General features: G+C 48.0%; 1 protein-coding gene across 2 annotated transcripts in view; it reads right to left on the bottom strand.

The window, feature by feature from the left end:
• The window catches only part of HUNK (hormonally up-regulated Neu-associated kinase), a 59,992-nt gene extending 44,537 nt beyond the window's left edge, over positions 1–15,455 (bottom strand). The window contains exon 1 of one of the 2 annotated variants that reach the window (XM_075517444.1): positions 14,926–15,455. In XM_075517444.1, coding sequence (XP_075373559.1) covers positions 14,926–15,195 — 270 coding nt within the window. In that variant the 5' untranslated portion in view covers positions 15,196–15,455. The remainder of the gene's footprint in view (positions 1–14,925) is intronic. The other variant, XM_075517435.1, reaches the window with a different exon arrangement.
• Positions 15,456–22,022: the final 6,567 nt, after the last annotated feature.

Raw genomic sequence — 22,022 nt, 5'->3', positions numbered from 1 at the left:
GCAAAAAGAGAAAATTTAAAGGACCAAACGTTGCCTGGAGAAATCTGGGAGGCACGGCTTCAGTTGCTAGATCACTGCTGCATCCAGAGAAAACACATTTTGCATCCTCTTTGTAAATAGCCATGCCTTGACATGAAATCACAACAAAGCATGGAAGATGGCTCACACACATCCTAAGCATGCCCCAGCGTAGCATCCATACGTCCCTGCAAGAGGCACATTTCACGTCGGGCAGCTCCCCAGACCTGCGTCCCGACAGCACGCTGAGCCCAAGGAGCTGGTGACGGGTCTGCTGTGCCAGGCAAGAGGAACCTCCAGGTGCTCAGTGGGCAGAAGTCAAAGGCATCTTCTCCCCCTCCCCTTCTGCCAGCTATTTATAACCCCAACAGTAACACTTGGAAAAATCACAGGTCAAGAAGTATTGCTTTTGTTAGTGAGAGAAAGATGTTTGCTTACCCAGCGGACATGGAAAGGTCTATTCAGATCACTGCCGGACTGCTCTGCAGCAGTGTCGTTTTGTCAGAGTGCGGCTCAATCTTACTGAAACTTTTATTTTTCTTTGGACCAACCCTCCATAAATACTTCTTGGTGCCGAAAACCTGCTTTGAAAACTTGTATTTTTCAACTTCTGTAGTGCTTCAGTAAGAAATTCAAGGCATGGTATGCCTGCGGTGTACTACTGATGGGAAACCAAATGTTGGATACCAGGATGAAGCTGAACACAAAAACCTAGGAATATGGGGAGGGAGGGCAGATCCAAGCCTGTTGTAAAACCTATTTTCAACTACATACAAGATTGATGGAAGGCAATCGGGTTTCTGGTTTTTGGTTGGTTGTTCCCCACCTCCCCAAGCTGCAAAGAGCTTTATTCAAGCCATGGTTTTACAGTAAAAACATCTGTCCCTCTACCTAGCTTTCCCTGGTGAATCTCAAGCTTCAACCGCTTAAGACACATCATGATTCCACCTGAATAAAAACCAAGTAACAACCATATGACCAGCAGTGACTTCAGTCACACAATACGTTAGCACTCGGGAAATCCAGGTCTGAGTTCAGCCTCGGGTTTCTTGCTTGCCAGATCGGATGTCTTTGCACAGGCTTGCTCTTGGCAGAAGGATGCATCTCAATGGCAGCAAGCCTTCCTGTTTGCCAGAAAACAGGTTTTCTCAATGGCCTGTTTGCTGAGTCAAAGTCAAGGGGTCCTGAACAATACTCATGTCAGGCACTTGCAATAACATCTAGAACAGTTTCATAGTAATGGCCCCAGCCTGGCAACTAAAGTTATAACATGTTTAGCTTTACAGAGAACAGAAGAACGCACGTGACCTTGCAAAATCAGGGTATGACATTTTGAGGACTTTTTAAGAGTTTTCCCTACTTACCCAACCACTTGAATCATTTCCTTCTGCAAATTCTCTCCTACCTTTAAATAAGAGGAAGGCAGTTCCTGCAGACCTCTGCCAAAGGGAGCTCCAGCTGAATTGAGAGGAAATTGGTTTGAATAAGAATCCAGCAAGCACTGTGAGATTTGGCCAGGAGACCAACACGGCACAAGAGAAGCAACTTCAACTATCGGAGGGACTATTCAACTATTGGAGGAACAACCCCCCCTGCCTTTTTCTTTTTTTCTTCCTTCCCTCCCTCCCCCCCTTTTTTTTGCCAGAGTCTACTTCTGGCAGACCTGCTGGAGATGATGCCAAGCCAGGCACCAGTGCTGACTCTCAGGACCATCCTGGGCCACGGGCCATGGGAGGCCTGGTGCACCCTGACCATTCAGATGAAGTTCAGAGCCGCAGGCTACAGGGTGCAGCTGGGGGACAGTCAAGGGGAAGGCCTGAGACTTGGACTTCTGCACCTAAACCCACAGACCTTTACTGTCTGGTTTAAGCTTAGACAAAGAGCTAAGCCACGTAGATATTTTACAGCCATCGTTAGTGCAAGCCCCTCTCCAGCTCTTTTTTGAAGTGCCCAAGAAGGCTTATGCAATGAATTAATTTTCTTTTCTTCCTTCCTTTCAGTGATAGCTGTCTGGCATCACTTGTAGCTTGCTTTGTATTTACCACTGTTCTCACCACAAAAATCTGAGCTTAGTTTTCAAAACCAGCTGGTGATTTTGGGTGGCCAATTCAAATCATATTAAACAGACCTAACTTTGAAGCCTGCACAGTTGTCAGCACAGTCCTGAAAGCAATCCCTTCAAGGGTATCTCAGTTTGGGCAACCAACTAGCTTTTCACAACTGAATCCAAGGATTAGAAAGTGCCAGCTTCATTCACTGGGTAGTGTTTATTGTTTCCTTTAGCTGTTACAGCTTAGCAAATTTTACAGTACAGCAAAGGAACAATTTTTCTACATAGCAAGTTCCAATACCTCAAGAAATAAAGCACTGAAGAAAACGATCATCCAAGCAAATGCATCCCAGAAATCAATAAACTGTACACCTTCAGAAAGGACCACACGTCCCACTCAGGACAGAGAGAAATCACAGCTCTCCCCTTAGGACTGTCAGACACGCATGAGTCTAGACACCATCGCAGAAACAAAAACTTAACTTTCACCATGGGACTAAACACAACGAAACTGTAAGAAAGGTAACATGCTTGACGTTAGGCATTTGCCAAATTACCTTGCAGCCCATACCACCCAATTCAGAGAAGCTGTCTGAAGAGGCTCCCAGGGTGGCATTTTTGGTGGGACTCCCTTCGGCTATCCTGCTTGGCTTCCCAGTTCCCTAACAAATGTTAGCATCCTATTCACCTTTCAAGAACCGCTTTCAAAGAAAACTGCAGAGCATTTCTGAAAGTATCACAAGAAGGTAACCACTTGCTAACCATTCTGCTTACAGCTTAGCCATTCACTTCAAGGAAGTCAGCAATCGTCCAAACCCACAGCAATGTGTAAAGGCAGACTCTTCCACAAGAATAAGGCCTGCCCTATTTATTAAGGATAGAAAAGGACAACCATCCAGTGATGGCCATCTGATACCTTTTATATTTGCCTTGTATGCTTGCTACGAATGGAATAGGGGGGACAGAGGTTGAGTTAAACATGTGCATGCATGTGCACGTATATGCACTGTGAAAAGGCTGCTCCGTAGCTATACAATTAGGGATGCATTGAGGTTTTATGTTAAACAAGCAGTATCATCTCTTTGCTTCATACTTGAGTGGCGATGTTTGGTCTTTGATAGTTTTTGTATCTGCTCTTTGTAGGACAGCTGAATGTATACTTTTTCTTTCGTATTTGCTCTGACATTAGTAAAATCAGCATCAAAAAAGAGAGGAGTCACTTCTGTTAAAGTATTCTCTTTTCTTCTGCGTCTCTGACAGCGTAAGCCAAGAGTTTTGAGCTTAGCAACACATAAAACCAGCTGCTGTAGAGACGAGTACAGGATAAATGTCTCAGTAGGCAGGAGGCCACTCTCTCTGTTGGCAGACTAGACACAGTCGGGAAAGCTTGAAATCAGCCCCCGAAGAAATATAAACTCTTCTAAACAAGAAAGTAGTTCCGAGTATGCTCACTCATATACTCCAGATTCAGGGTAGCTTGAATGGAAAGAATCAAATCGCCAGGGGATAAAAAGAAAATCTTACCATTACCTACAACCCAAAGACGACGGTATCCAGCAATGCAGAAAAGGATTCAGGAGTACTTTAGATAAGCAAATGAACGTAAGCCCTCTTGATGCCACAGCCAACTTAAACATAATCCCTAAAAGCATAAGCAGGATGTATTTGTTAAAGTAAGAAAAGGTATTAATCACACCTGTCCAAGGCACTGGGGACTATTACTAGATTACTGTATCCAGTTCTGGTGCCAATAATTAAAAAATGATGTTAAAAATTTGGAAAGAGTTCTGAAAAGAGCTTCAGGAACAGTCTGAGGTCCAAGAACTGTTTGTCGTAGTAACTGACTGAAGCTCAAAATATTTAATTAGGAGAACGTTAAGCACTGACTTGATGATTTTCTGCAAGTGCCTACATGAGGAAAAGATTTCTGATAACAGAAAGCTCTTTAATCTAATAAAATAAAAATTAACTTTCCAAAAGGTAAATTGGGCAAACTCAGGCTATAAACACAATCCATATTTTTTTATGGGCAGTGAAGTAATGATAGAATCATCTTATCTTACAGAGATGAATGTAGATCTTGAATTCCCCGGCCCCTCTTAAAAGTATGCAATAGCTCAACAAAACTTTGATTCAGATACTCCTGAAGAGAATACTGGGGCTCGTCTTCTATAGGACGTCAGGCTATATGATTGCTGGGATCCCTCTGGGCTTTAGCTCCTGTACGTATGCGAAGAGTCTCTGGTCCCTGCAGAGAGCGGCGGGGGAAAAGGCACGACACAGAAGGATGGGGGTTGACCGAGACAAGGTGCTCTGGGAGCCGTCAGTCGTCACATCAAGGGATGTAAATTTTGCAGGCTCTCTCTGACATCCTTGCTGGAGCTCCCCAGCGCAGAAGACACGAAGTGTCATGAGGAGTCATGCAAATATCGCTGCTGCTGCAGACAGCCCAACTCACCCACGGCTCTGCTGCTGACTGTATTGGCACAGTCAAATTAGTGTTTCCACGGGGAGACAGAGTTTTGATGTGTCGAGGCACTGGTGTTTGTAAGGACATGCTACAGGGTTGCTCCCGCTATGCTAAGAGCAAGGGCAGACTACGTGAAGGTTTTAAGACTGTCAATATTGCAAGGCTGTGTGCACGGACTCCTCAGGGCTTCCTCAAGCCCTGCCTTAGTGCCCTTCCACACGGTACAGCATCCCCTGTATTTCTGCAGCTCTTCCTCCCTTTTCCTCTTACTTCAGCCAGGAAGGAAGGAAACAGTGGAGGTGACTGCTGATTTCACACATGACTAATGCCTTGTCTGATGCGGTCTGTTTCCACAGAGCAGCTGAGCTTCACTGAAGGAGAGCCATTCTATGCCATATTTCTCTTCAACATGCTTTTTACTTCATGTCACATTTATGAGTAACTTCATGCCATACTTCACGGGCAACTATTGTTACCCTCTCCTGGACATGCTTCTGCACCGCCGTTTCTGTAAAGCCAGCTGCCCCCTTCCCTCTCATCTTCTGCTTCACTCCCTTTTCAAACAACTGACAGACAGACATATTCTTATCCGCTAGCATCTCTGCCACCTGAAATGGCCAGACCTTCAGAGCACAAGGACCAGCAGGAGATGGTTTTGAGGCAAGGAGGATGCCACAATTCTGCCCCTACCCAGCCACTCTGAACAGAAACCCCCACGAATTCCATTTTTTCCTTGGTGCTGTGTGTCCAAAACAGCAGAATTTGTGCAGCGCATGGATGCCACAGGGTCGCAGCACAGCCCGGGAGCCTGGGAAGCAGGAACCTGCGTGGCCACAGCACAGCCCCATCCCGGGGAAGGAATGCATGGCTTGCCTTGAGCGGGTCATGGAGGGGATCTCTCTCGCCTCTGGCAGAAAGAAACAAATTCCAGTGACCTTTCACTGATCTCTCCTGGTCAACTAATTAATGGGGTAGCCATAACTGCATCCCCCGAGGGAGAGGAGTACATTTTTACCTCCCTGGCCTCTAAAGATATCTACACAAGTCAAGAGAGATTACGCAGAGACTGATGGAAGCAGTGGCGGCAGAAAGCCAGACGCAGAGATACATGAGGACGCACTAAAGAGGTTCCAAAATAAATCCTTATGAGCTTGTCAAAGCCAGTCTCCGGGCCGGAGACATCCCCTGCAAGGAGAGAGTGTGTCTCAATGCCTGGGACAGCTGGGTTTGCCTTGCCATTGACATGTAAAATATTCATCAAGTACCACTTTCCAAACATTAGCTGTTTTTCAGAAAAGGGCTTTTTGACCGCCGTTCGTAAGGTAAGACTGACCTGATGCCGAAACACCGCCCAGCACTTAATGTGAAAACTCTCTGAGCTCAGGGCATGACCAGCTAACGGGAAAGACATCTTCCAGGGGCCGTCACACGAGCGCACGGGGAGCCTGACGCGCAGCCACTGCGGCAGACGGAAAACCCGCTCAGACCAGCGAGGTCCTTATTTCACATCGATGGAAGTCAATGGCTACTCACAACCCCTCACGGAGGCGGCCAGCGTGACAACGGCTGGAAAGCAGAGGTCCTCTCCACCCAGACGTGGCCCTCATAGGCTGTCGGGACAAGAAGCAGCTGCCAGAGCTGAGCTGATGCCTCAGCTGCGAGCGAACCGTATCCCATCCAGCTGTTTCTGATAAACCATAACTTGCCTTCCTAATGCTGAAAACTTCTTCTGTCACTGTGAGATGGATGAAGATCTCAGGTTACGTGTGGGGAAGCAAAAGCAGAGGAGCAATACCAAACGACATTCCTCCAACACCGATCCCTACAGGAGAAATCTGGCGGCTCATGCCGCTTCCCATTTTCCTCATCGCGGACTTATAATGTGTTTCATATTAAATAGTCCCTGTTTCATATTTTAGTGATCAAATGCATAACTGGACTTATGGAAGACTAAGTGTCCCTGATTTAAAGCGCTTTAATACCAATATAGCTTTATGGCTTTAAAGGGGGGGGGGAACCAACCAAAAAAACCCAAGAGCCACTGCTTTTGAGGCCCAGGTAATACCCTCCTTTGTACTGATTTAAAACACAGTCAATAAAATATTTACAATTGTTGGGAGCCAAGAGAAGGGTGTCTCCTGTAAAGTTTTTATATATAAATAATGTTCTCTCCCTTAGCTCTGTGGACATTATTCACAGAAAATAAATTTATTCTCCGAAAAAAATGTTTCCATGACAATCTTCCACAACAGGCAGAGAGCAAAGGAACTTTATTATATATAACTTACTTTTTTTAGTTCTCTTTGTTGCAAGGATTTTTCTCATAGCACTGGTGGCACTGATCTCGCACTGCAAATGAGAAGAGCCCTGCTGGGCCTAGTGTTAAAGGTGTTGCACCTAGAGCTCAGCAGTGCAATAGCAGAGCAAAGCATTGACAGAAAAGGAAACTTTGGTCAGGGCAGCACCAGCTTTCTGTTCATTTTTTGCAGGTGGTCTCCTTGGGGGGCCACGGGAACTCCTCCCAGACTCTTTCTGTGAGGATGAGGTTTGGTCCTGCTCCCTGCAAGCACTGATCCTAAACGCAGATCAACAGACAGGTTTTGCAGGGATTCACCTCATCAGCTTAGGAACGGGTACCTCCGTCCTAGCATGGGCCCCAGAGCCGTGCTTCTGATGGTGGCTTCTCCCTTAGTCCAGTAAAGCTTACTGGAAAAACCCACCCGGTTCTCTTCACCAGCACGACCTCCATCAGCCCACCAAAAACACTGGCACCACTAAGTTGGTACCCTCGAGGAGGTCAGCCAACAGATAACCCATCAGGGAAGCACAGCAGAAGTTTTACAGAGCCACAGAATCGAGAAGTTTGGGGTTTTTGCTCTTCAGCTTATCTGAAAATAACAGCTAAGCCAATCTGGAGTTGAAGTAATGCAAAGTGTGGCTACGTGGCAAGCAGCAGAGTACTCAAGATGGTCTGAATCTAGCCGGCACTGGTTTGCTTTGGTTTGGTTGTATCCCATGCTGCTACGTGAGCACCAACACCGCAATCCACCGAATTCCTCTTCTGGCTGGTATCTACCTAATCATTGGCTTTGGACATTTTTAGATGCTTCTCCATAACCTTGAAGAGTACCGTAGTCAGCACGTAAACTCTCAGCTCATTTTTATGTCGTTGTTCATACAACGCAACAGCTCAGGTTTTAGGCAGGCTATTACAATTCAGTTGCCAGAAGGTTTGTCTCACCATCTCACAACTGCTTTCCTTCTGGGGTCATATCCTTGTGAAGAGTAAGTGCTGCTCATTAATAACCTCCATTTTCCCAAGTGCAGGCTAACAAGTAACTCACGAGGGCAGAGAAGCAAAGATGCCTGATGTGTTACGTCCGCTGAAAAGCGTGAAGCTACGGTAGCATTCTGCACCTCATTGGTGTAAAAGGAGATATGGCAAACTGCAAGACGTAGAAAGCAAGACATACTTTAATTACCAAGACATTTATAGGTAACGCGTGCCTACAAAAACAGGCATACAGCTTTACGTATCATTAAATACGTTAAAAATACAAAACTTGCAAGAACAAATACAAGGATCCAGATGTGAGCGTCACATAAGAACTACACCTGGTGTCAATTCAACCTAAACACTCTGCTTCCCTCAATCCTGCATATGCCACTAAAATTATAACAGTCTATACGAAAAGCAGCACACTGCTGACATGCACTGTTAGTAACATCCTTAAAACTGCTGAATGTAAACTTGAAAGCAGATTATCTCAAGAGGATAAGCAACTGCCACATGTGCATCAATTCAGCTCACTGCAGAACAAGTTGCAAGCTACAGCTGAAAAATATTAAAGCAATCTTCCTGGAAGACAGACTGCACTAATGAACAGGCTCTCTTGCCTATTAAAGCCTATTCCCACTTACGCCAAGTATGCAACATAGAAAAGGGTTGGAGGGAAGAGCGTGGCTTTATAACAAGTGCCTGATGCAACTGGTTATTCTCCAGATGAACAGTTAGCAGGTGATCATACAGCAAACTGAGCAGGTAGGTGCACATCAGCAGTTTGGCGTTTATTCTGCTTACGCTCGAATTCTTGCACACTCCATTAAGACGTATCAGGGAACCCTGTGCTGACACAGCAACCAACCTTCTGGTCCTGCTTCCAGCCAAGGCCTCACCGATGCCACTGCAACCATGACAGCGTCCTTCAAATCATTTTCTGAAGTATTGTATGTTAACAAAAGCATATGTTTAGTAGCTTCAATACAAATTATGCATCTGCACACACACACACCCCCCTCTGTGAAAAGAATAGTGTCAAAGCTGTGAAAGCAAACACTTAGAAGCAAGGAAATGTCAAAATTCAGGCTGCAGAAACACCCTCATTTTATTCCCTCAGCGCATATAATTAAGAGTGGCGTATCATCCAGGTGCAACAGTTGGCAGCTGTTAATAAAAGTGAACAGCAGCCGGGGAGAAAGCCACCATGCAGATCTGCAGTAGGCACTTTTCAAAACAAGCTCTTTTTTGGATACAGATAAAATTTAAAAATCTGTAAAGAAACAGGTAAGAAGAGAACTACTAATGAAATACTTACAGTGAGAGGACAAACGCATCTAGGAAACTGATATGCAAGTATCATTGGAGGAAGAACATGAAATAACAAATCAAATTTCAAATTGAGATCCTGTGGCTTTAACCTCTGAGCCCCTGAAAGCAATGAAGGCATTCCAAGTTTTACAGTTTTACCTAAAACCTCACGATATTGGGGGGAGAAAAAAAGGAAAGGGTTGAACTGAAAGGACTAGTGACCACCTCAGAAACTCAACTTTTGTTTGCAGTGAAGTAACTTCCTGGCCTATTTGGTTGGCAAGATGGTTTGAAAGTGACCCCCCACACACACTCATGGCCCCCAAAACTCAGAAATGAGACAAAGGTACAGATCCTAGAACTATATATGAGTATACACTAAATTTCCCAGGTTTAAGCCAGCGTTACTACTTGGGTAACCCCGGATCTTGAGATACAGACAAGGTTGACAACGGCAAGTCCCAGCGCAGCAAGTCCCCCTCAATGGGAAGCCCCCAGCAGTGTTGGTTCCCCAGATGCAGAGCAGCGATGCCGCAGGGGGAGGCACGGTTAGCAAGGGCATTAACGGGGCAAGATCTCACTTGCCAACACACCCAAAGGCCTTTGGCCACCACATCAAGTCTCCATTCCCTGAAGTCGATGGTGGAAGACACAGGAAAACAGTGAATTTACGCAAGACAAAATTAACACCATGACATGTGAAAGCGTATATGGCATCGTAACATCTGCTGTTGTCTACTGGCACCACTTTTGTCCATATTTCGCTGTGTCCACTTGCCTATATTCTCTTAAACGGCTGCTTGAAGATAGAAATTGTGCAGAACGAGTCAGTCCAGCCTTTGCTTTGGGTAACAGGTCCTGTTACCGGGACCGAGATGAGAGCTGCCTCCTCCATCCTACCCGAGAAGGGGACAGAAGGGTCTGCAGTGGGAGGGGGCTTGCAATGGGAAAGGTGGGGTGCAGGGCCAGGGCCCGATACTGCCACGTACGGACTTCTCTGTACTCTCACTTAGGTAAATTCTGCTTAAACTGACAGCCTGTGCCTAGTCACGGGAAGCATTTTAGGAGGCTTGGCTGATGTAGAGCAGTCACGTAACCTGCCTGACCGCCGCTCCACCTCACGTGGACTCCCCGGCCGTGGCTCCGGCCCCAGTCGCTCCACACCTACCGAAAAGGCGGGGAGCCACACCGCTCCCCCCGTGCTCATTGAAAAACGCTTCGCAAGGCGAAAGCAGGGCACGAAGTTCGCACAGAAACGCGCCTGCTACGCCGGTGTATAATTCTGCATAACCTCCCTCCTTCCAGGAGGGCCCGCCGGGGCGAAAGGCATTTCCAGCTCTCTGCAGGGAGGCTGCTCTGCCCACCTACCCACCCCAGTGCCTCCAGGGTGCCCAAACACACCTCTTCTTTTTAGGTTTTTCTTACCTCTTTAATACAGAAATGCATTCTGAACATGAACTCTTCTGTGAAAAAGGCCACTTTTAATATTAATTGCTTTGCCTTCACAGAAGAAACTGGTAAACTGTATTTTTAGCTGCTGCTTCCCACTGTTGCAGAAAGGCACTTGACTTACTGTAACTAAAAATGTACCTTTTTCAAGCTTAACAATAATGCTAAAGAAAACGATAAACAAATTTTTTGGTGGATGAGAAATCGAATTATTCAATTTGCCTCAATGGCTCTTTTTCTGTAGTGCTAAAGATTACACCTAAAAGTAATTAAATGTAATCTTGGTTCAAGTTTGTTTATAAGAACTTTGGCTCAATTTATTGTCAATACATTGTCACTCCGCAACGCTATATGGAGTTATTCGGACATTTCATCGGCGTCCACAGCAGATAAGACAATCTATTCAGTCTGCTAATAGAGCCTCATACCACCCCCACCGCAGTGATGGCAACATAATCTCAGCTGTCTGAAAATGCAAAAAATATTGCCTTGCGATATCTGCCTTTGCCCAATTCCCATCGCCCGGAGATTGACCCTTCTGAGCCCCAAGCAGAAGGCTTGAAGCAATCTGAGAGTATATTGTGCACAGGCTCCCAAAGTTAGCTGAATAACAATACAGCTAACTCAGCGGGGTTTCAGAACCACAATTTGAAGCTAAATTGGCTTACTCTTCGTAGAGGAACTATGTTTCCTTAGGATTAGCAATAAAGACTGCCTGAGCTGATCTGACAAATCAGCCTTTTACCCAAAAATGTCAGATTATAGGCTGCGATATTTTTATTCAAAAGCAATGGAAGGAATAATCTGTTCAACATTCTCCTGCGCTCAGCTAAAATACACTTAATTGCATCAGGCACTACCAAACATTTTTCAAGCCCAGAAAATAATAACATGCCTGACATTATGGCAACACAAACCGCAAGAAGTACTGTCAAAGATTTGACTTCACGTCCAATGCTGAAGACGTTCATAGAGAAGGTTTAAAAATCTCACCTTAGCTCGCCCTCTCGTGCTTAGGTGCTCTAGGAGCTGCTGGTTCCCGTCCCACACAGGTCACTCAAAACCCATCTCCATCAAACTGCCCTCGAAGCAGCTGGTAAAGTAACTAGCTTTCGGCCCACAGTATATAACATCTCATGCTCTCTTGAAGACCTCTTTAGCTTCTAGCAATTTCAGGGTGAGGTAATGGCAGATTTTTGGCATCCGCTCCGCATTGCCTTGATTCTGTACAATGCATTGTGTCAGTGCGATGGATCCGAGCCTAGCTGGGGACTCATTAATCCACAGATTTCATTTCTAAACACACAATTTTCTGAAACAATAATGCGCATTAACTCCTCCGGAGTTGCTAAAGTCTGCTGCAAATCAAAACCTGTTTGGGCCCCCCTGACTGAAGTTAGCTATTTCAGTGACCATAAGGGCCCGGGCTCTGCCAAAACAGCTACCAGACATAAGTAGTAAGACCTCTACCTTACACTATTATGGCAATTTTATTGAAATTTAGGCAATGCCCTTGCTCAACAACGGCTTTATGAGACAAAAATCAGATGTCAATTTTTTTTTTTTTTTTTTTGCTTTCAAAATACATGCAGGCACTAATCCTGGAATAATAGGCTCATAAAACATCAGCTTAGAAAAATGCAGCAATTACACTGATCCAGCGAGCTGTCCACGGGAGACGGCTTTGTTTCTACATTTTGCTTTGCTGAACTCCACTTGCGAGCATATTAAGTATACACTCCTGCAGATTAACTTTTCCTCTGCAAGTGAGCGGACTGGAAGACTATACACGGCCAATTTCTGGCTCACCCCATGGAAGGAGGGACAGCATCAGGCCCTTACGGAGCAATCTTCTCTTCCAGCCTCTGGAGAAGCATGGTGTCACTCTTGGGGGATTCTCCCAAGAGTGGATGGAGGTGGGCAGGGAGACATGACAGAAGGTAACCGTCACATGCAGCTACTGATGCCGTGTCTCAGACAGCTCCGTTAACTCCAGCCTGACTTTGGCCACCTGATGTCTGGCGGAGGAGGTCTGTGCTGAGCGTCGGTGGCACCTGGGCTCAGATGCTGGCACTGTCATACCTAACTCCCCAGCGCCTGGTCCGCTGTTCACAGAGATTTCTCGGAAGGCACAAATATAGCTTAATCAACGGATCTGGCCCTTCATGTATCAGGATGCTCTTGTGGAAGTACTTTGCCATGGAGATAAAACATTTTTTACGTAAAATATCCTCTTCCCACAGAACCTCCTCCCATGACCTGCTGCCACCAGTCCCTGCTCTCACGCCGCCTCGCACTTTCACTCCCCATCCCCTTCCACCCTTGCCAGCCTCAGCCTCCTCTCTGACACAGCCTTGCACTCCGAAAGAAAGGAGTCCGGGTAAGCAGATGTTTTTCTTCTCTCCCTCATATCTCAGGCAGAGCTCAGTCGCCCGTGGTGGGCTCCATGTAGGCAGAGCTGCCGGCAGCTGTGAGGCAGAGCCAGTTTGGGCACGTTTCAGCTGCCTTTGGCTGGAGGCCACACAAAAGCTTGGCAGAGGAATATGCCCAGAAGAGCTGAGTGTCCATCAGCTCTCTACTCGGGGTGAAATTCTCACTTGGGTCACGCGTGGGACGGAAAGCATTCACCCCTCCAGTTAGAGGGAGGAACCTCACTGAGATAGGACCTCACTTGAATCAAATCATTAATTACTCTTATCTCCTACCCATTAACTCAAATTGCTTATCCATAAATACCTGGAATTAAATAGGTGGATTTTCTGGGAAGATGGACCTTTTGATTAGTCAATTTGAAACTATGCGACTGATCTTTCACCCACCGAAGTCGACAGCAAGAGCTTCCTTTGATCCCATGGTACAAGACCAGGTCAGACGGAGCTCAGGGATCATCACGCCTGTCCACAAATACAGACGCGGTGGCTCAGCAGGAAGGAAGCGTGATTCTCCTAGAGTTTCTGCTTGTCACTTTGTCACAGTGTGTGTTATTCAAGACACTGAGGGGACAAAAAAAATAAAAAAGCAGCAGGCCTGGGAGCTGAGACAGAGCGGCACGTGGTGGGTCTTTTTATTTTTTTCCCCTCTTAACAGACTGAGATAAATGTAGCAATCCAAAAACGTGGAGGTGGGAAGGACGTGTGTGTGCATGTGCCTTTTATCAACTGGAGGATCATTGGATGTATCTGTTACCAAGGAGAAGCACACGCTTGGTAACAGAAGAGAGCAAAAATTTTTTTCTTTTGCATTCCTATATGATAATAATCACTAACCTTATCATTTTTCTCATGATTAAATTCGGAGCCCTGTATTAAATCTCACTCCGCGACAAATTTACTGGAATGAAAAAAGAAAAGAAAAAAAATCCAAGAGTGCAGGAATGCAAGCTACCGAGATGCAATCGTACCAGCAGCACATTCACAGCGCTGCTAGAGCTGGAGGAAATTACACTGTACTTAGCCCCAACTGGTCCAAGGAGCTTTCAGTAACAATAAGGCGTCCCGCTTTGGGCAGCCCTCCGTCAAGGATCTGCTAAAACAGAGGCAGAAGTCAGATAGCTCCCACAACTCTTCATCGGGGGGCCCTAGGCGGGCTCGTCCTTGCTGTTTACCGCCCAGCCAAGCCCCTACTACTCTTTATAATGTTGTGACATATCCCGATTGATGGGTAGAAGCCTCCGCTGAAGGGTTCTGAATAATAAACAAAAAGCAGAGACGCTCCACGGAGTTTTCTTACCAGCACCCTGGGGAAAAAAAACCTGCAGGGTGCACGTCGCATCTTTTGCCGTGCAGTGATACCAACAACTTCTAATCGCCGAGCTGTACCCCCTCCTGCAGACACACGCAGCATCTCCCATCGCTTTGATGAGCAAGAAGTACCTGTGTGTACCTACCTAGACGCTAAATGTCGCGACTAGACTGCACACAGCGACTGCTCCTCAGCAATACAGCTCTCACCATTAAAAACACACTTCTGACCAAAAAACCAAGCAAGCACACAGGGGACCAAAAAGAAAAAAAAGCCAAAACAAAACAGGTCAAGGCGACTGAAGTATTTCAAGAGGAAAGCAAAACTACAGCCACGGAAATCTCAGTATGCGAAGGGAGGGAAGCGCCGTTTTCACGCCCGCAGCGTGCGGCAGCACGGCGGGGAAGTTGGGAGAGGGGCGCCCGGGGGAGCCCCGCGCCGCCCCCGGCTCGGCGCCCCCCGGCTCGGTCTCTCCTTCGGGGGCTCATCCTCCCGGCCGGCCGAGACCCAGCACACCCATCTCACACCGCCCCCCCCCACACACACACACTCCCCGGGGTGCCGGCAGCCACCCGAGGGGTGCTGGCGGCCCCGGTCGGGGCGCGGTACCTTCTCTCCGGTGAGCACATGCAGCCCCTCCCGGACCTTGGCGAAGGACCCCTCTCCCAGCTTCCTGCCGATCAGGTAGTTGCCGACCCGCTTGGTGTGCTGGAAGTCGCGGAGACGCTCCCGCGGCGCCGCCGCCGCCGCGCTCAGCCAGGCGGCCAGGAAACTGCCCTCCGCGCCCGCCGCCGCCTTCCGCGCCTCCCCGCCGCCGCCGCCGCCGCCCGCCACCGCCGGCGGCTCGCTCAGGAGCCCGTCGCCCGCCGCCGCCGGCATGCCCGGCCCTGCCGCTGCCGCTGCCCCTGCCGCGCCGCCTGCCCCCGGCCCGCGGGGCGGTCACCGGGCGGGCAGGAAAGTTGCTCGGGGGAGCGCGCCGCCGGCCAGGCTGGGGCGGAGGGGCCGGGGGGCGGAGCGGGGCCGGCGGGGGGCCGGGGCTGGGGCGAGCCGGCGGCGCGGTGCCCCGGGCTGCCGCCCCTCATTGGATCCGGCGCCTCCCCGCCTCCCGCCCGCCGCTGCTCTGCCCCGCGCCGGCAGCGGCTGCAGGCGTGAGGCTGCCGCGCCGAGCGGGGAGGAGGGGACCGGGGGAGGGAGGGAGGGAGGGAGGGACGGGCGGAGGGAGGGGGAAAGGGCTCATTCAGTTTGAATTTGCGGTAATTTAATCCGCTCGCACGCGGCGGGAGCAGATGCGATCCAAACCCGGCAGCCTGGGTATGTTCAAATCCGGCTGGCCTCTCCTCCGCCCCGCACCCCGAACCGGGGTGGCAGCGCACTCCTCCCCCCCCCCCGGAATTAAACCAGGGGTCCCGGCTCCCGGGCAGCGCCGTGACTCTGCGTGCGGCTCTGTTTTATTACTGCCCGGGAATATCTTTTGTGCCGCTTTTCCCCACCTTCCTTCCCGAGCACGTTTCCTGAGCCTTGCTCACGCCCGTGTCGGGGAAACGTGCTACCGCCACGCGATCGTGACCGCCCCGCCTGCTGCTCCGGCGGGCTCCGGCCCCGCTCCCCGCCTCGTTCGCCACCCTCTTCTCCATCTTATGCCTCCCGGCCCTCTGCTCTCCTCTGCCGGCGGCGTCCTCCTCTTCCTCCTCCTGTTTTGTTTTGCAGCGCGGGGTTCCTGGCCGAGCCCCCCCCCCCCCCCCCCCCCCCCCCCCGGCACTCTGCATCCCCCAAATGCTCTCCAGGGTTCGGTGGACCGCGAGAGAGGAGGCGACCTGGGCACCCATCCGCCACCGGCTGCGTGCAGGGGACAGTCATTTCCCTACCGATCTTCCCCAGCTCGTGGAGAGGGAGCAGAAACGGGTATATTGCCATTTTCGCCGCCCAGCCCCCTTCCACCTAGCTGGAGGCTGCGCTGGCGAGCAGGCGGCGCACGGAGAGGGAGAGCAGGAATGGGAGACGAGAAAGAGCCGGCAGAGCTACCCTGCTTTGAGTTTCCCACGGCCAGCGATGCTAGCAACCTTCAGCTCATGCTGTGGACGATCTAATAAAACAGTGAATGCACTGAAATGCCTCACGGCATGGAGGATTTTTAACTGAGAGCCGATCTTTAGCATGGGATCAGCAAGACAGTAATCAAGGACCCCTATTTACCTTTAAGCTTAATCTACGTTTTCAAGTTTTGCCCGTGTAGTTGCATTAGTTCATAGTTTGAAGAAAAGACATCACGCGCACCCTAACAGATGCGAGCTATGTCAGCAAAACCTCCCGTAAAGATGCTGTTGTAGTACCTGATAAAAACCGGCTGAGAGCCTTGCTGCAATCACACTCCCGCCCCACGTGAAGCCGGTTTTCCCACTAGCAGGCCGGCTAGCACAACTCGCCCCACGCACGCTCTGCCGCCTCTTTGGAAGCTCTTCTTTTGCTCCTTAAAAATGCCATACCAGTTTTACACCACGCTGCTGCCCATTAGACTTTGCAGCTTCTGTCTCCACCACGCTCCTATCACTTCCCTGGGAGAACTATACCCCTCCGGTCCCTTTGCTGGAGTAGTCTAACTGCATCACTAATCGGATTGTGGCTGGCACAGGTGGTGATGGGCCATGTGCTCCTTCCTTGACACCACTGCTTTGGTAAAACTTCCTAGTGTAAGCCAGAGCTGAGCAACGTCATGATTTTACCGTGCCAATCGTAATGGATAAGAATTTGTAGTCTCCCCCCTGTCAGTCCAGGCTTCCCAGGCAACTGATCATCAGATTAAAACATATCCAGGTCTGGCTTTAGGCAAAGGGTGGGCAGCTGCCTGGGGGGCTGGTGGAGAAGAGCTCCGGGCTGCCTGCACTGGAAGAGGTATTGCTGCTGGAGGCACTGAGCCCTGCCACCTCCTGATGACCCCACGGCTGGGGCTGGTCGGGGTGCAACTGGTAGGAGCCCTCTCCACCCACCTTGTCAGCCCTCTTGGCCCAGCCGTATCGGGAGTCATGCGGGTCTCCCACCCACACTTAAGAGATGCCCTTATCCAGACCCCATCTCTTTCCTTGCAGCACAGGAGGGGTAAGAAAGCATCTAGTCTGCTGGGAAGAAGAGAAGAGGAGATGGAGGGAGCGGGTGCCCATGCTGTGTGGAGGTGGTGGCTGCTCGCTGTGTGGGATGAAGGCCCTTACTGCAAGGCAGAGTACGGGGAAGGAGAACCGGGGAAGCAAACGTGCACCACAAATTTCTGGAGCTCAGCTGGCCACCTTCCACCATCCGACTTCAGCTCCCTGAAACTTTTATCGACCCGTCCAAAATATATTCCCTGTGGCTAAATACAGAGCCGTTCCATTGCCGAGAACCCTGGAACTGGCTCTGCACCACCACACTCAATGAAATATGTTTTCACGTGACATTTCAAACAAAACAGAAATCCAGCATTGTCCCAGTAGACAGAAACTGGAGAAGGGAAAGCTCCAAAGCCACTAAATAATATTTTGGTTTTAAAACACGCACTCATCCTAAGCTCTGGATAAATTTACAAATATTATAGTACACAGCCACCTAAAATAAAAGTCTGCCCATTCTCTGACCTACCACTATCCCGGGAGCAGTTTAGTCCCCTGTGGGAAGGCACAGGGACACAGGACCACAACACGCTGCCTGAACGGATGGCTGCTGTGCTGAAGTTGCGCTCCTCGTAGCTGGGGTGCACTTTGACATGACACATCCCTAACAGCAAAACTAGTCCTGCCCCCGCTCTCCCCGATGGTGCAACGCTGCGCCAGCGCGTTTGTGCCGCTGTGCTATAAGCAGGGTTGGTGAGCTGATCCAGTCTTTTTAAAAGCGCCAAGAAGTTTAAGACAACTCCTCTACTGTTGTGGCCACCAGAGAAATGTAAGTGGAAGTGCATGGTGAGGCAGCACAGGTACTCGTGCACCATACTGTGCCATGCCAACGTCATCCTCAAATTTCCCCCAATATCAGACCTTCTTGGCCCTCCTGAATCAACTGGGATTGATAAATCTGGCTACCAACAAATCTGAATGGTCCAGGAGAGGGCTTTATTGATGTTTCCTAAATCAAAGCTGGAAGTAGGAAGGTGCCAAGGAGCATCCCTGTGTTTGCAGGGATGGCAACCCAATCCTTGCACAGGTCAGGACAGTGGCAAGGCGAGATTTTTCAGTGGTGAGCCTGGGTCTATGTCACAGAATTCTCCAGTCAGCGTGATATATGTGAGGTTTTTAACAATATTGTTGTATGGGGGAAAAAAAAAAAAAAAAACAAACCAAAGAAAAAGCTGTACTGCAGACAGTTACATTGAAAGAATAAAAAATACATATTGTTTTCCAGTTGTGGAGAGGCTATATTCCATATTATTTAAAGATATGACTACACTAAGAGGGTTTGCAATTATATTTGCTATATAGCTGTTCTTGTAATGGACCGAATACATGTTTCCAACAGACAATGCAAGAATTCCCAAGTGTCTCCTATGCAGAGAACTGGAACAAGGAAATAGGAAACATGGCTGCCCAAGAAAATGCTGGAAGACACGCCTGGATGCAGCTTCTGGCTAATCCTTATACGCAGCGATGGAGCACAGAGGAAAGGCGTAGCCCTGTTTCAACAGCACCAGCGCGCCCTTGGGCAGGAAGAGCTGTAAGGTAAAGAACGCATTAGTTAGCAGCAGGAGACCAGCTCATCGTTTAAATGGCAATATGTGCTACGCAGCAAGAGATGCTTAGCATGCACAGGCCTGCATCCTCCGCTCCCTGGCTGTAGAGCTCGTCTCAGCCACCCCACGCCGGCCTCAGCATCTTTAACTACGGATGCCCAAAAAGGGATGCACATCGGCGTCAGTAAGTCCTTCCTGGCATAGGAGAGGTGAGCTGAGACCATGTGCCTTCATCGTCTGCTTCCCTGCTGGTGCCACCTGGGGAAGGGGGGAACCTCACACACTGCAAAACAAACCGGACGCTTCCCTTGCCCAAAGCAATATGCTTTCAGACAGACAGAGCTATGTGCCTTTGTTTAGGCTCACGGCTCCCACTCGGCTAACAGAAACATGGCTTTGGCCACCGTGATGATTAAACAGATGTTAATGGTATGTTTTTCAGTCAAGCACCTGAAAATCAGCCTCTTTTTAAAAATAAAACTGACAAGAAATGGCCATTGCAGCAAACGTTAGGAGAGCTCTGAAAAAACCCAGTGAATATTTTTTTTTAATTGACTCAACTTGAGGACTTAATGAGTTGACAGTATCCTTCTAAACAGGCGAGACTGCTGCCTTCTCACGATTTCTATCCTGTCCAGCTGTGCCCATCAGGGTGCAGTCTGGATGGAAGGGGGATCAAAGGCTGCATTCATTTCTGTCCATGCTTTAATTTAAATTTAACTCCAGTGTGCTTTATTTTGAGCTGCAGTCTTTCTAGGTAATGACATTTTCTGATTAACTGTTGAAATTACTAATGAATTAAAGGCAGCAGTCTGTCTTCAGGTTGCAAAAGCTGTAATAACAAGCTACTAAAAATAATTTAGAGCTTGATTTAAACCCATGAAAGCGAAGAAATTCAGAGTTACCCTGACACTATTGTCCTTTGCCATCTTCAGCATTTTAAAATATTGTAGTAAAATGTATTATCGGTGTGCACACTGGGAGTTTTGCAGCTACGAGGAAGACTGAGGCCCCTGGGCCCAATCCCCAATGTCAAGGTGTACCTGGACTGAATCCTTCAAGGGGTTAAATGCTACAGCAGAGTTCCCAGGCTACAGTACCATGTTCAAGGAGGATGTGGCTGGGGACAGAACTGGAAAAACGCCGGTCCAGTGGCAGACCGTGGCACTGCAAAGGAAACATTTGTGAGCCTGAGAGCCCATCAGCACAATGCTTCGCCTTACCATGCTGTTGCCTCTTCTGGTGCAGCTGGTGGTGGCAGCTTTCCAAGCACTTCTTGCGGAAGCACGGGGCTGTCGCCTGGGATGCTCGAATTCTCCTTGCGCCTCACCTGCATATGCAATTCAAGTTAATTGCTCTCACTCGTCCTCCTGAAGAGAGCCTTGAGTGAAGGAACGATGAAATCTCAGCTCTTTTCAAAGGTACAATGGTAAATGAAGAAGCAAGTAAACTCTTAAGTATGCTGCACAAGAGCAATGAGTAAATTCTGTTCTGGTCAAATTAAAAGTGGGTAATTTACCATTTACCTGCCACATCGCCAGGCCTTTTGAAGTCAGTGGTTAACTGCTGACTTCAGTCAGGTTGTAGGAGAAACCCTAACTTAGGACTGATATCTTCGGTTAAAAAAGTCATCCTGTTATGCTTATGCTGTCTTTGGTATTTCGTTCTGCTTTAAAATAACTGGGTTTTTTGCATTGGGTTTTTTTTGTTTGCTTGGGGTTTTTTTTTCAGCTGTCTAATTTTGTAATATTTGGGTTTCAGGTATTACAGGGACATTAATTTAAACCGGTTCGGTTTATTATATTTTTTGAAGTGAGAGTGTATTTGTATTTGTTCTTAAAGAATTTATAAGACATGGAGTTTGGGGTTTTTTTACAGTGTTTAAATCCCTGTCTGAGTTCAGCCTGACAAGAACCTAAGTTTACTGGCACTTCTGCAATGACAGATGATGTACCTGGTTCAGCACGGGTGCCCTTTCTCCCCTTTACTGCAACATGGATAGCAGTGAAGAAGACAACCCTTTCGGTATGACGGTGGTGTCCAGTATCATCTGATAATGTTATGACTTATATGCCTACATATCGGTACTGCAGATACCATTCAGCTGACAGGAACAGTAGCATTTCTAAATCCATGTAGTCTTGTAATCATAGAGAATGAATGTACTTCACCTTTCAATTGTTGCAGGAAAAGGACTTCTAGAGTTAAGCTTTCATAAGCTTAAAACTTGTATTTGAAAAACACTGAACAAATTTTGCCCTCAAAAATATTCAGAATATATACGTATGTGCGCAAAAGTACCTAAGTAAGACTGAAACTACTTGAGGATTTTTACAGAAATATGTTGGCAATGGGGTTATCCGTCACTGTGTCTTCAAGCACCAAAAGCTCTGCTATTCCTGTGCTCCCACCAAAGCCTCCAGTTTGCTCTCTGCCCTGCAGCTTCTGTAATACAGTTCTCCGCAGCCAATATAAAAATCAAGAGCGTGTGATGACTTGGAGGTATCATAAACCAAATTGAATTTAATATCAAAGCAAATAGTAGGGTTTTGCTGTATTGATGTTGTTATTCTTTTTCACATTTCATTACTTAAGAAGTTCAATTTTTGAATTTAAATTAAACTGCTGTGAAACCCTCCTTGCAGTGCATGGTGTCATAACATTTAGGACCTTGAATTTAAGTTTCATTTACATATGAGAGAACACAAGAGTATTGTATAATTATGCCTATGTGAAATACTTCATATTTTCAAAAGCCGTTAGGTATCAGTGATGGATGACACGTAAAAAAAAAGGAAATCAGACTTTTGTGAATCGCTGGAATTAGCGTATCATGCAGAAAAAGGTGCGAGGTATTACGAATGCTGACAAAGCCCCTTTGGTGGAGTTCTTGGGTCACTCCATGGTGTCACGCTGGCACACTGTTATTGTGCTCTAAGAGTGACTGAAATGCATAATGAGAACAAAGATGAGCATGTATTTGAAATAAAGCTTTACATTTGAGTATGGACTGATG

Source organism: Mycteria americana, chromosome 1 (assembly GCF_035582795.1).
Source record: "Mycteria americana isolate JAX WOST 10 ecotype Jacksonville Zoo and Gardens chromosome 1, USCA_MyAme_1.0, whole genome shotgun sequence".
Classification (NCBI taxonomy): Eukaryota; Metazoa; Chordata; class Aves; order Ciconiiformes; family Ciconiidae; genus Mycteria; species Mycteria americana.
The sequence above is the reverse complement of the archived record's forward strand: the minus strand, read 5'-3'. Positions and strand labels throughout refer to the sequence as shown.